The sequence below is a fragment of the Zalophus californianus genome, chromosome 4, assembly GCF_009762305.2.
Source record: "Zalophus californianus isolate mZalCal1 chromosome 4, mZalCal1.pri.v2, whole genome shotgun sequence".
NCBI classification, from domain to species: Eukaryota; Metazoa; Chordata; class Mammalia; order Carnivora; family Otariidae; genus Zalophus; species Zalophus californianus.
The window spans coordinates 162,892,742-162,905,415 of NC_045598.1; the positions used below are offsets into that span (position 1 = coordinate 162,892,742).

Here is a 12,674-nt window from a genome sequence, read left to right on the forward strand (position 1 = left end):
GTCAAGGAGTTTTGCCAAGGAGACCAGAGAGTGAGGTGTTTCCTAGAGGGTGACATAGATTCTAGGAGTTGTAAAAATTCATTTGTTTGCTTTAGTTTTTGTTTTTAAGATGGGAAAAATTAATCACGTTTATATGTTGATAGAAATGATCCAGTAGTGAGAGGGAAAAGTGATGGTATAATAGGGAGAGGGGTAGGCTTTCTGAAACAGTATCCTAGAGCTGGAGAGAGGGGCTAGGATGCACAGTTCAATCCACGTAATAGGAGGAAAGGCAGAGTGAATAGGCACAGGTGGATGTAGGTGGATAAATGTGGGTGTCGGCCCTTGTGGAAAATTTGATTCTATTTTCTGAGTGAAAGCGCAATGAAAAGGATATTTATCTAGAGAGAATGAATACATTCAGGAATTGCAGTATGATTGCCTAGCAGCATTAAGAACCCATTCGGGGTTGTAGGCAAGAATGCAAAATGAAAGCAGTCTGCATACGTTGGTTTTTTTTCTGTCCTTGTGATCAGTTCTGCGGAGGCAGGCACATGGAGGCATGAGATTGGACTTAATTAGGATTTGGGTCTTACCGATTCCAAACCAGGAAGAGAGGGGCAACAGAGTTGAGGGGATAAGCAAGGGAGTGATTCTAATAGAAGGCAAGGGAAGATGTTTCCCATTAGCCCTAAAGACATACCACATAAGCAATTGCCAGTGGGGTTTATGAGTAAAACTCTTCTATGTGACATTTTTATTTCATGTATCAGCATGGCTTGGAAAGAAGTTTGGGAGCGGTGGTGCTTTGTGAAAGAAAATCACCAAGGGAAGCACTAAAACATGTCATTTGCCAATGGATATCTTGGACCTGAATTGAAATTGATAAGACAGAGATATTAATGGTTAATATTTCAAAAGAGCAGACTTTTCATGTTAACAAAATGTTTCAGCGGAAATGTTTGTCAAAGCATTAATCTTACCCAATGATAATCTTTCGCTCAGATAACTTGGGCCAGCATATATATTTTCTACAAGAGCTTAGTCAAAGATTTAATCAGAGTAAGAATTCCACATTGAAACACAGCACTGAGATTTCTACCTCAGTTAATTCTTTGTGCATCTAATACATCATAACACTAATTTGCATTAAAATGATAAATGCAACAATTCCTTGTATATATAGGGAAAAAACCAGTAAAACATGAACATCATGCCACTTCTACTAGAGATACCATAGTGATTTCTTAAAATTGCTCTTTTGGGTGTTCAAACATTACCTCTGTGCACGCAATGTTTTTAATTAGTGTTCTCTAAATAGCTTAAAGAAAACCAATAATTCCATTATTTATATTTCCAAATTAAATATTGTTTTGTAGCAATAATTCTTACATTTATGAAAAATATCAAATGCTTTTTAAATGATGGGCTATAAAACTAACAGTTATTTCATATGTTACTTAAATTAACTTTGGTTTGCTTATATGTACATTGCTGAATAAGTACACTGTTATTTTCTCTAACAGCAAAGTTGACTAAGCAATGGTATTTAAAATTTTCTTTTGAAATGTCCACATCTTGACAAAATATATACTGTTAACATACCACATTTGTGAAGAACATGTTTAGAATCTTTGGTGGTAGAAAAAAAATATATGGAATACAGTTTTTAATTTTTCTTTTTTTTTCCTTTTTTAGCTATCAATTATTCTAAAGATAGTATTTTTCTTGTCTAATAATGACTATAAAGCATGACAACAGCTGTTCTTTATAAGCACCATTCCACCTCTGAGAATAAGCTGAAATTTTTCTTAAGGCATATTAAACCTCTCCATCCACAAGAAATTGGCTTGCCTGGCTATGAAGTGAATCCCTATCCACAGGTTGTGTGGGAATAATGAAATCTCTAATATGACTTTTAGGAGTATCATTTTTGAGGTCCAGGAGATTGGGATTCATTCCTGGCTCTGTCACCTGTACATGGAGTGTGTGAATTTAGGCAGGTTATTTCACCTTCTTATGACTCAGTCTTATCATCTGTGTTCCCCTCAAACTCTCGCACAGAATATTAAGTACAAGAGAATAGGACTTAGTCTGGTTTAAGAATCTCCAGTGCCCAGCGCACAGATAGGTTCTAAATAAATATCTGTTGAATGAGTAAATGTAATGAACTAATACTTAAAAACAGTATAATAATTGTTTAGTAGGGATATTTTGGGATTAATGACATAATACACAGTGAGTATAGAGCACAGATCTGGATCAGAGCAACTATTCTTAATGAGGAAAGTTCTAGAGAAGTCACGGTTAAGTTTGGCTTCTGTATCTAACTTCCGTTTTGCCTTCAGACTATGGATGGGATTTATACTAGAATTAGTGACCCTATGGGCAAATGTCCAGCACCTGTGAATTGTGTAAGAGGGAAAATATTTATTTTATTACCATTTATATCTCCTAAATCTTTCATAATATTTGGGAGAACTGGAAACAAGCCAAGCGGATTAAAATATTTTAGCATACAATCTAAAACTCATGACATCATTGAAAATGTTTTCAGAGCTTAAGCATGCATACCAGAAAACCGGAGGTAGTATATATGATATTTTATTGATTTAAGATGCATATTTAAAATTTTTACATATCCAAAATCTGGATGCATTTTATAATCAATGGCCTCTTATAATTGATTGGCTTCTCTCTTCTTTCCTTCCTGCCTCCTTTTCTGCCCCCCCTTTTTTTGTGGTTCATAATATAATAGGGTGTTTTAAATAGACTTGTTTAACCCATAGTTAAATGGTATAGCCATATATTAAAGCAGTATTTCTCAATGTGTATTTCTTATCACCATCCAACCCTGGCAGAGAGCCTCTTAGGCATTTTTTCCCCCTAATTTTTCTACCCCATGAAATTTTAACACCATGGATATACTCTATATCTGTTCAGGTATTACATGTATATATCTGTTTTATGAATAAAAAGACTGATATTTTTGCCCCCTAAGAACCAATTTCATCCCCTTGGGGGCACTATTAAACACGATGAAAATGCAGGTATTAAAATGATACTCCATATCACTCTTAGTTTTTAAAATCTCCTTAACTAGAATATTGGGAATCATGAACTAATTCTTAGGTTTAGAACTTTTGGTTTTAATCAATATAACAGAATGTCCATGAATTTTATCATTATCACGGATGACCGTCTAAATGTGTACAGTTTGAACATTTGCTATTTGCCCCAACAGTTGGAAAACTATCCATAATATTTTTTTGTTAACAAATAAAAGATCTTCAAGTTCCAACCAGTGATATCATTCAACATATCATTCTCATTTTATGAAATAAGACTATTTAATAATTTCATCGTATATATTTAGGATGTTCACTACTTCACCTTTATATGTTTGTGATTTTAAAGACATAATTTGAACACTGCATCAATAAAGAGATTTTTTAAGACCATCTGATTTGCCAGGGGTGCGGGAGACACCTACTCTAGACTACATTACTGCATTCGGTGGGGAGGATGAGGAGGCACAGTTCTCGAAGCCTCTATGCAACACTCTTCTGCTGTCGGCTAAGCAGTCTGGGGATTTCCACCTCGGATAGTAATGATGGGAATCAGAACTTAGTCCCTCTGTGACCAGTGGTTTGCGCCAGAGGGAAGATAGGGTCACCATCTATGGCCATCAAATCAGGATTTTCATTTGCAAAGCGAATTGTTGTATTTAACAGCTTTAACTGATGGAAAAAAGAGTGATTTCTTTACTTGGAGAATGTCTTTAAATAGCAAAGTTGTTCAGTATGTTTCTAAAGATTCACTTATCTTTGCTCTGGGCTATGCAGTTTAACTCCCATTCTCTTAGGTTAGTGGTGCAAAGAACTTCTAAAATTAGTGATACGTAAAACTTGAAACTTTGTTGTATTTATTGCACTATTATTTTATGTTTGACAATTCAGACATTTGGCCTACTTGTATTGGGTTGTGTTAAATGACTAGTTTTGAGACTCAGTGTGCACTTGGTTTGGGGGATGTGAACTATTCTAGCAGACCAAGCAATATATCAGTAAAAACTAACACGGGTAGTACTCAAAAGAGACTCTTCAACAGTATACAGACATCCATTTCAAGGTTTTATCAGTTGAGTTAGTTGTACACAAGCTTTTGTACATGAATTGAAAGTGAATTCAAAACCAGAAATCATCTCCCCCACTGCTCCTAGTACTTGCCCTTTCTCTGCCCTTTAACCGAAGCATCTCCATGATACTCCGGGCATAGACATCCCTCAAGTTAACACTGATATATGAATCAGTGGCTATATTCTTGGTGAGCTTCTTCAGAGCTTCCCGCTGTCTAACGGCTGCTTCCTTGAGCTTTAAGGTGAAATAGCAAGCGGAGAAGCGGTCGTTAATAATAGCAATAGGCAAGGCCAAGACAAGGATTCCTGATAATATACACATGAAGGCCACAATTTTGCCTGTGGTGGTGTCTGGTCTAATGTCCCCGTAGCCCACAGTAGTCATGGATGTTGTGGCCCACCACCATGCACAAGGGACACTTGTGAAGGTTGTGTCAGGAATGCTTTGCTCAGCAAAATATTCCACCGTGGAAAATATAGAAATTCCCACAGACAGAAATAGGAGCAGTAGGCCGACTTCTTCGTAACACTGGGTGATTGTCATCCCGAGTGAGCGTAATCCTGGAATAGAACAACTGTCGTCAGTCACTGGCACCCCTCGGTCCCTCGCCACCTTCCACTTCCCTCTCTTCCCCTCTCCTGCCCAGCTCTCTGCCCACAAACATGCATTTCACATCTGACATGTCTCCAGCATTGGGCAGTGTTCTGGGGATACTGAGATGATAAATCATAATCTTTTTCTTCAGGGAGCTCATAGTCTAGTTGGTGGGGCCAGATTGTAAAGGATAGAAAGAAATCTAGTTAGATTCATTCATGCACTTATATGTTTACTAAACACCTACTAGTTATTAAAAAAAAAAAAGTGACAGATGAGACTACAAGGCAGGAAGGGGATGTACGACAGGAATTATACTTTAGTCCATAAAATTGGAGACCTGTGCATCATGGCAAGTGGAGGGCTCACTTAGCCAGACCTGCATTTCCATGTGTCACTTTGGCACACTTTTCTAACATTTTATGTGTCTGCTTTACTCACCCTCCTAACGAAGGTAAACACTGTCAGGGCATTGTTATCTGAAAGCCAGAAGCAGTAAAGGATGTCCACCATGAGAACGAAGTGAAGGAGCAGGAGTGAGTTAAGCATCAGTGACCGCACTGACACGAGAACATCCTACGTACATTCACGGGGCATTCTTAAAGGTTTATCAGGAGGGATTCCTGAACTCCCGTGATACCCACTCAAATTCGCACCCATAGTACCAAAGCTATAGGGAAACATTTCCCTTGAGTACATAGAATTTCTGCTTTCCTGTAAGGAGATAGACCTGAATACAGATTATTCCTTCACTGCAAAAAGGTATGGGGGACTGAAGCTACTGGGAAATTCACTCACTAGAGGCATTGGTGCATTCCCTACTGCTCTTCTGAGGATTCACTGAACCCCTGGGAGACAGACCCAGGAGAGTCTAATCCCATCTCCAGAGACTCAACCCTAAGGAGAGTCAGATGAGCCCATAATGGGACTGCAATTTTGACTAAGCTATCTTCCCTGACACCAGAGTTCACAAACACTGCTGAAGGTGTATCTACATTTTGAAGTCATATCAGCCTGAAGTCATAATGATGCTGTCTCTGAAGGTCAAAGCAATGCCTCCTAGAATCATGTTAATTTTTATTCACTAGAGACTATTTGAAATTTCATTAAAATGCCATTTGTGCTCTCATTATTTTTAAATTTGGTTCTTAAAACTTCAAGATATTCTTAAATTATTTACCAGCTATTTTTTAAAGATTAAGGAATGTTAATTTTGACATTTAACTTCAAAAGGAGATTCTTTTTACAATGTCTTTAGAATATCTTTTAGAAAGCTGACCTTGATGTGTCTGCATTGAATTGTATTTCTGAAAAATATTGACAGCATATGCAGAAAAGCACAGTGTTTAGAAGACTGTTTTCATTTCAAGATGAAATATTCTAAATAATTTTGTAAAGAAACACAAAGTGGTCTAAATTTCTGCATGCTACATCTATTAACTCAGATAATCCTTAAAAAACAATATGAAATTGATGTAATTATTGTGCCATTTTACAGATGAGACTGAGGCACAGAGAAGTGGCATATCTAGTACAGAGCTGCAGAGCCAGGACTTAAACTTTGGCTCTCTGGCCCACCATTGCCCTCCTGTTATTCTAGAATACCTCTCATCTTATGTTTATAGTTAATACATGGGGAACTATGTCATCTATGTCTATATATTGCTAAATGTAATGCTTAAGATAAAATTGTCCAATATTTACGTAAGCGTTCATATCCTTTCAATAAACTAAGGCTTTATTAATACTTTGTACTGCTTTGGAACTGAAAAAAAAAAAAAAAAACCCGTGAAGAGGTGACATGGTGGAAATTACTATTATTTTCTTTTTCTTTTCTTTTGGGAAAAAATGTAGTCTTTACTGGGTGTTTTTAAATCGAATCTTGTGAGGAGTTTATAAATACTAGAAGAAAGCATCCCATTATGTGTGTCAGAAAACAAAGAGTGGTACTTCTAAAAGTTGTTGGAAACCCCATTATCAAATCCCTGCTACGTGAGAGTAGCTAGGAAAATACACTACCAAATTATGTTAGGAGAAGTCCTAATTACCTCAGACATGTGGGGAAAAAAACATATTTGAAGTTAATTTCTCCCTATTTTAATAGGGAGAGACAACAACCATCAACTTCTTTTAGGTAACCAGTTAACACATATCTGGGGAAATAAGGTGGTAGTAGGACTTTCTAGCTAAATTATTTGTATTCTTGTGTATTGCATTTATATGTGCCATATTAACATGGCATTCTACTCCAGTGTGTCTTATAGTCCACACAAAATCCCTTGTGGGCTTGTTAAAATGCATGCTCCTCAATCCACCCCCAAATACTAAAATCTGTCTGTTCACAGATTGAGGTTCAGAATTTGCCTTTTAACAAGCTTTTCATCAAAACCTAACATAAGGTAACTCCAGAACATCCAACAGCCACAGGACCAGCCACTGAGAATCGCTGCCCTCAGGAACACAAGAATCATCTTTAATGGATTTGTGTGACTTCCCCTGACATTGACTATAACTTTCATGCACAATTGAGTGTTGTGTGGAGATTTTTCTAGGGCGAGTGTTCGTCAGATTTTCATTAGATTTTAAGGAATTCTTATTACCATATCTCTCACGCATCCCGGTTTAGGGACAAGAAGATTCTCAGATACTAGATAAAGCATTTAACCAGTGTTTTCAACTTTCTTACAAAGCAAATATTTCCATTGTTTCTTCAAAAATCATGGGATGGCCACCAGTGCCTGGTCATCCCAGTTTCTGCATGGCTAAAGAAAGCCCTGCAAGGCTGACTATCTTTTTTGCCCAGGAACGTGTGTGGTAAGCCCTTCCTTGGACACAGAAGAGAAACTGGCTTATGTCCCTATAGATCATGAATAATTTGTGCATATTTTTTATGTGGTTTATGCATATTTTATCTAGAACCTTCTAGAGGCAGAGTGTCTTTAATTTTTGTACAACTTCTGAGCACTGGGTTAAAATAAATTGAGGGCAACAAGGGGTCAAACTGTTTTTCACATGTCTTATGGAGAGAAGGAGTGTGAGAGGCATCTTCTCCTCTCTACCTGTGATAGCAACTTCAGGGTTTTGCTCCCCAATCCCTTTTTGGAGACCCTGGTTGGGTATAGGATTGGGAGTTGGTAATTCTGAGTATCAATTCACGGTCACTTCTCTTGGACTGTAGTCAAGCACTAATGTTTACGAACAATGGCAAATTAAAAAAAAAATCACTGAAATTTGAATACCTGTGGAGTGTCTGCCCAGCTTTAGCATGCGTAGAGCCCTGAGCAGCCTCAAAACCTGCACAATGCGCCCCACATTTTCCAGCTCTTGTGTCGTCTGGCTCCCACTCAGGCTCTCTACCAGAAGAGTGATGTAGAAGGGCAAGATGGCAAGGAGGTCGATGATGTTTGGCACCTTTCTCAGGAAGCGGCACCTGTCCCGCACACACAGGAAGCGCAGGACAAACTCCCCGGTGAACCAGCTAATACACACATACTCCAGGATTTCCAGCAGCTGCAGGTCCAGCCAGCTTAATTCAGCTGACATCAGGGCCATGTTGACGATGGACACCACCACAAAGATGATGGAGATGACCCCAAAGATTCGAGCAGCTGTGGAAGATCCAGGTTTCTCCAGGATGTTCCAGAGCTTCTGACGGACAGTGGGACAAGGTCCTTGGGAGAAGTCCTGTTCACTCTCATGTTGACTCTCCTGGTCTTCTGTGTCCTTCTTAAAGTCTAACGTTTCACTCAGCTCCTTTCTTCTGAAGTATCTTTTAGAGAAAACAACTTGGTGATTAGTCTAACTTTAAAAAAAATACAGACGTCAAAAGAAAATTAAACTTAGCAGTGAGGTCATGCTTTTTATTTTGGTAAAAATGCAGAAAATGCCCATTCATATTTTACCCAGGCTGTCTCCTGCCCACAGTACTCAGAATTTCTGTTTAGGATTAGTATTTTTAAAATGAACCTTTCTTGGTAGAAATTTACACAAAGGGATTTATACAAAGCAAATCCACTTTAATGCATTTTATTACCCATTTTTCTTGTAACAAGAACAGAAGTTTGCCATATGGAACTTTTGTGTATGTGCAATGGAAATGTCCTCATGAAGAAATAGTACTAATAGCAAGATAATAGCAAAGTCATCATCAAAGTCCCACAAACATTCACAGTCAAGGAACCAATTTTCCATCTCCTGTACTTAAAGCAGTTCTCCATCCAAGTTTAAAGTTAGTGTTCTTCAAAAACTAATGATGTACTATATGTTGGCTAATTGAACATAAAAAAATGCCAAAAAAAGCATAAAAAGTAAAAATAAAATAAAGTTAGTGTTCTAGGTCTGATAAATGGTAATGCTCCCTACTGAAACCTCCATCTCTATCCGTGCATTTTTGGATTATAGCTTTTCCGACTCATTTATTCAATCATCAAATATTTATTTCAGGCCAGACCTCCTTTGCCTTAAAAACGAATTGGCACACATTCGTTCAAAAAGGGAAGAGGTCCAAAAAGTTCCAAATCAAAGCTGGCTCTGACACTTTCCGGACCTCCCCGCCACCCCACCTTAACAGCTCGGAAGTGGCCTCAGGTATTCTGAGGCCTGGATTCAGCGAGGTTTGTGTGAAGCTCCTATCTCACCTCTGCTGCCCTCTCTCCACTGCGCCCGCCTCCCCGCCCAGCCACCGCGCGCTTCGCGGGTACCTGTCCCTGCAGCAGGAGTCGATGCTGAGCTCGTCGATGCCCCAGTACTGGATCTCCTGAAGGAAGGAGAGCGCGCACAGCTGCTCCATGACGTGCAGACGGCCGGTGCGGTAGTAGTGCAAGACGTAGCGGAACGCTTGCGAGCTGCGGTCGAAGAAGTACTCGTTGTCCACGGGGTTGGCATCATCGCAGAACTCCAGGGGGCTGGGCACGGCGGCCAGGGCCCCGGGGCGGCGGCACGAGGCCACCACCACCGCCAGCTTGCCAAGGCGCGTGTGCGGGAAGCAGGACAGCGCCTGCTGCGAGAGCACGAAGCGGCTGCCGCCCACGTTGACCGTGAAGCAGTCCCCGAGCGCCAGGGGCTCCCCTTCACCCTCGCTGCAGAAAACGCTGGAGTCCAGCGAGGTCAGGGAGCAGCTGTCCAGCGGCGAGTCCAGCGGCGCCCGCCTTCGGGGAGGCAGCTCCATCCCCGCCGCCGCTGTGTGAGGGCGCCACAAAGTTGGGGGGCGCGCCGGAAGCCTCGGTCCGGCGAGGGTGGTGGCACGGCCCCTGGTGGCGGCCGGGATTTCCCTGACTCCCGAGGTGGGGGGGTGCCTCCCGCCCGCGCACCCCTCCACTCTCCACCCCCTGTGCGCGTTCCGCCAGTGGCCGCTAGGGCGCGGCGAGCGCGCGATTACAGCGCACCAGTGCCGGGGCGCCCAGGCAGAGGCGAGGCGGGGCGGGGGTCGCGCCGGGGGTAAAAGCTCCGACGCGGTCTAGGCGGGGACAGCGCCGGGGTACACTGCTGGGCACCGAGGCCCTTCCCGGACTTACGCCCCCCCGCTACTGAGTTCGTGCTGGAGATTCCCAGCCCGGGAGGTGTACGGATTGAATGCTTCGCTACCTAGGGCTGGAGCGGGCGGGGAGGGAGAGGTGGGAGGTCTAGAGTGGGGGAGGAGGACAAGATGACTCTTGGTGGGAACGGACCGAGGCAAGGGGGATGGTAAGACTCACTCCAGCCCAGGAGACCGAGAGGGAAAGTTCAGAAAGCAGGGGAAGTGGTGGCCGGGTCTGAGTTCTTTCCAACTTGAGGCTCTGTCTTCCTCCGTCTTCTTTTCCTGCGGCGGCTTCAGAGGCCTCCCCGGGAGTGGTCGCTGGGGGCGTGAGCACGTGGCGGAGGGTGCCCAGGGCGAGGGGGCCGCATCATCTGCTCGCATTCATTCTCATTCAAGTCTAATTGTCACTCACGCTCTATTTCCTCCTCCCTCCCTCTGGTTTTGACCTCCTGGTTGAGAAATAAGGATAATTGGTGATGACTTTTAACTGAAGTCCCAGTGAGTCACTAAGAACAAGGGGTCACCATTGCCAGTTCCCGTCGCGTATCGAGGCACTTTGTGCCCTTCGGTTTAGCCATTTCTGCCGGTACAAGTTTCCCGGAAAGCAGGCGTTCTAGGCTCCTTCTCCGGCATACAGCGGAGCTCTCATTTTAGGAGAAGGGAAGGCAAAAAGACAAGGAATAGAACCGGCGTGGGCTGGGGCAGGAGTTTAAATAGTAACGACGACTCGGTAAAGGGAGCAGCCGAGCGCCGTTCCCAGGTGAGACTAGAGGTGTGCCCTCCGGGCCCCTTGGAGTCGCGCCCCAGCCAACCTGTTGGACACGGGGCGGGGGTGGGGAGGAGGGCAGGATGACTCACCTTCCGCTCCGGGCACATCTGCGCAGCGCTCGGAGACCGCGGCTGGTCAGGTTGCCTTGGTTAGATCCTCCTGGTGTACACGTGAGCTCTGACTTGACGGATCCAGGAGGAAGACTGTGTTCGAGGCTGAGCTCGGCGCTGGCGCTGGCTCTTGATGCCTAGCCTCGCCTCATTTCCACCGCCTCCGGCTCCGGCCCCTCGGCCGCCCCCGCCCGCGCTAGCGAGCCATTCGTAGTTTCGAGCACCAGCTGTGGGGAATGCTGCGAGCCGAGGGAGGTGAGACCGGAGGAGGAAGAGAAGCACTCCGTGACTCTGAATATTATATTCATCCTGAAGACACCTCAAGGATTGCTGTTTGGATTCCCGTTTCCCTGAGCTGTGTGCTCACAAACGCTCAAGAACAAAATTTTCCATAAGTCTGCTAAACTCAGGATTAGGGTAGTTACAGTAACTGCTGTATGTGGCATGGTTCAAGGTTTTCTCAGTATTTCCAGCAAGCATCTGGGAATCCTGCATTTTTCCAAAAGTCTTTGCAAGAGAGTGTGAAGCACACATCTTTTTTTCCCGTGTAAGTAGTTTTAGAAAGTATATATAAAGAGATGAGCAGGGAGCTTAGTACAGTGGGAAAAACTTTTTCATAAATTGACTGGAAACGTGGCTGTTTGGTTCTGGCTTTGCTGAATGGCTGTGGGGCCTCCAGCTGCCGTTTACTTCGTGGGCCTCAGTGCCATCCTCAGCAACATTTCATGTTTCAATAAAAACGCCCAACGTTCATTGGTGCTTACTTCATGTCAGGAAATTTTGTAGTCTTTTTACTCATTCAGTACCTTATTTAATCATAATAACAATACTATAAGGTAGCAGCATACCCATATTACAGAAGGAGGAAATTGAGGCAAAACAGAGAAATTAAGTGATTTACTTAGGGTCCTACAGTCCAAATTCAAACGCAGGACTGATTATCAGAGGCTGCACTTATAAACACAATACTTGGGACATCTTTTTTGTGTGACTTTCAAATAAAGTGTGTTTGCTTTTATTTACTTTTTTATTTCTTTTTGCAAATTTCTAAAGGAGGGCAGGAGTTTAATGATGTATTTTTCCTGATCTTTCAACAAATGTTTACTGAGGATACACTATGCACCAGACCACTATTCTAGGTGCTTCAGATAGATCCACGAAGAAAAACAGACAAAATCCTTGTCCTTGTGGAACTGAAGTTTTTCCTGTGAGAATAAAGAGCAACTTTAGCGAAAATTAAAAAACAACAACAACAACAATATGGTATTTATAGGTTATGATTCTTTTGACAGCTCTCCATTTGGTTAACCTTTGCCTCTGTAAAGAACTCTTCCATACAAAAAGTATGGAGGAGTTAAAATTATCCTGGTAAATACTTCATCATTACATTTAGGTTCTGTGTTAATTTATTTACGGTAGCAGATCTTCTCTTACACAGGAAGAAAAACTCCCCTAACATCTTTGTTATAGATTATTTGGACATTGAAAAAGGCAACAGTCCCACAGTTCTGCTAAGCCTTATTCATACCTTTGTGTAAATAACTTCCGTCAAATGATGAACGTCAAAG

At 42.3% G+C, this 12,674-nt stretch overlaps 1 protein-coding gene across 2 annotated transcripts; it reads right to left on the reverse strand.

Annotated features, from left to right (window-relative positions):
• Positions 1-738: 738 nt before the first annotated feature.
• Positions 739-11,445, reverse strand: KCNV1 (potassium voltage-gated channel modifier subfamily V member 1). Of its 2 annotated transcripts, XM_027584115.2 has the most exons (5): positions 11,086-11,445; positions 10,406-10,676; positions 9,413-9,890; positions 7,952-8,481; positions 739-4,678 (listed from the first exon to the last, which is right to left on the reverse strand). In XM_027584115.2, the coding sequence occupies exons 3-5, from the start codon at positions 9,877-9,879 to the stop codon at positions 4,167-4,169; spliced, it is 1,509 nt and encodes a 502-aa protein (XP_027439916.1). In that variant the 5' UTR covers positions 9,880-9,890; positions 10,406-10,676; positions 11,086-11,445; the 3' UTR covers positions 739-4,166. The 2 variants fall into 2 exon arrangements, with proteins under 2 accessions (XP_027439916.1, XP_027439907.1); XM_027584106.2 differs by having other exon boundaries at positions 9,413-10,676.
• Positions 11,446-12,674: the final 1,229 nt, after the last annotated feature.

Coding starts and splice junctions, on each gene's coding strand:
- KCNV1 (XM_027584115.2), bottom strand. CDS start 9,879: ATGGAGCTGCCTCCCCGAAGGCGGGCGCCGCTGGACTCGCCGCTGGAC. Junction 8,482..9,412: donor GACTCCTGCTGCAGGGACAG/GTACCCGCGAAG, acceptor TTTCTCTAAAAG/ATACTTCAGAAGAAAGGAGC. Junction 4,679..7,951: donor GCTGGGCAGACACTCCACAG/GTATTCAAATTT, acceptor GTTCTATTCCAG/GATTACGCTCACTCGGGATG.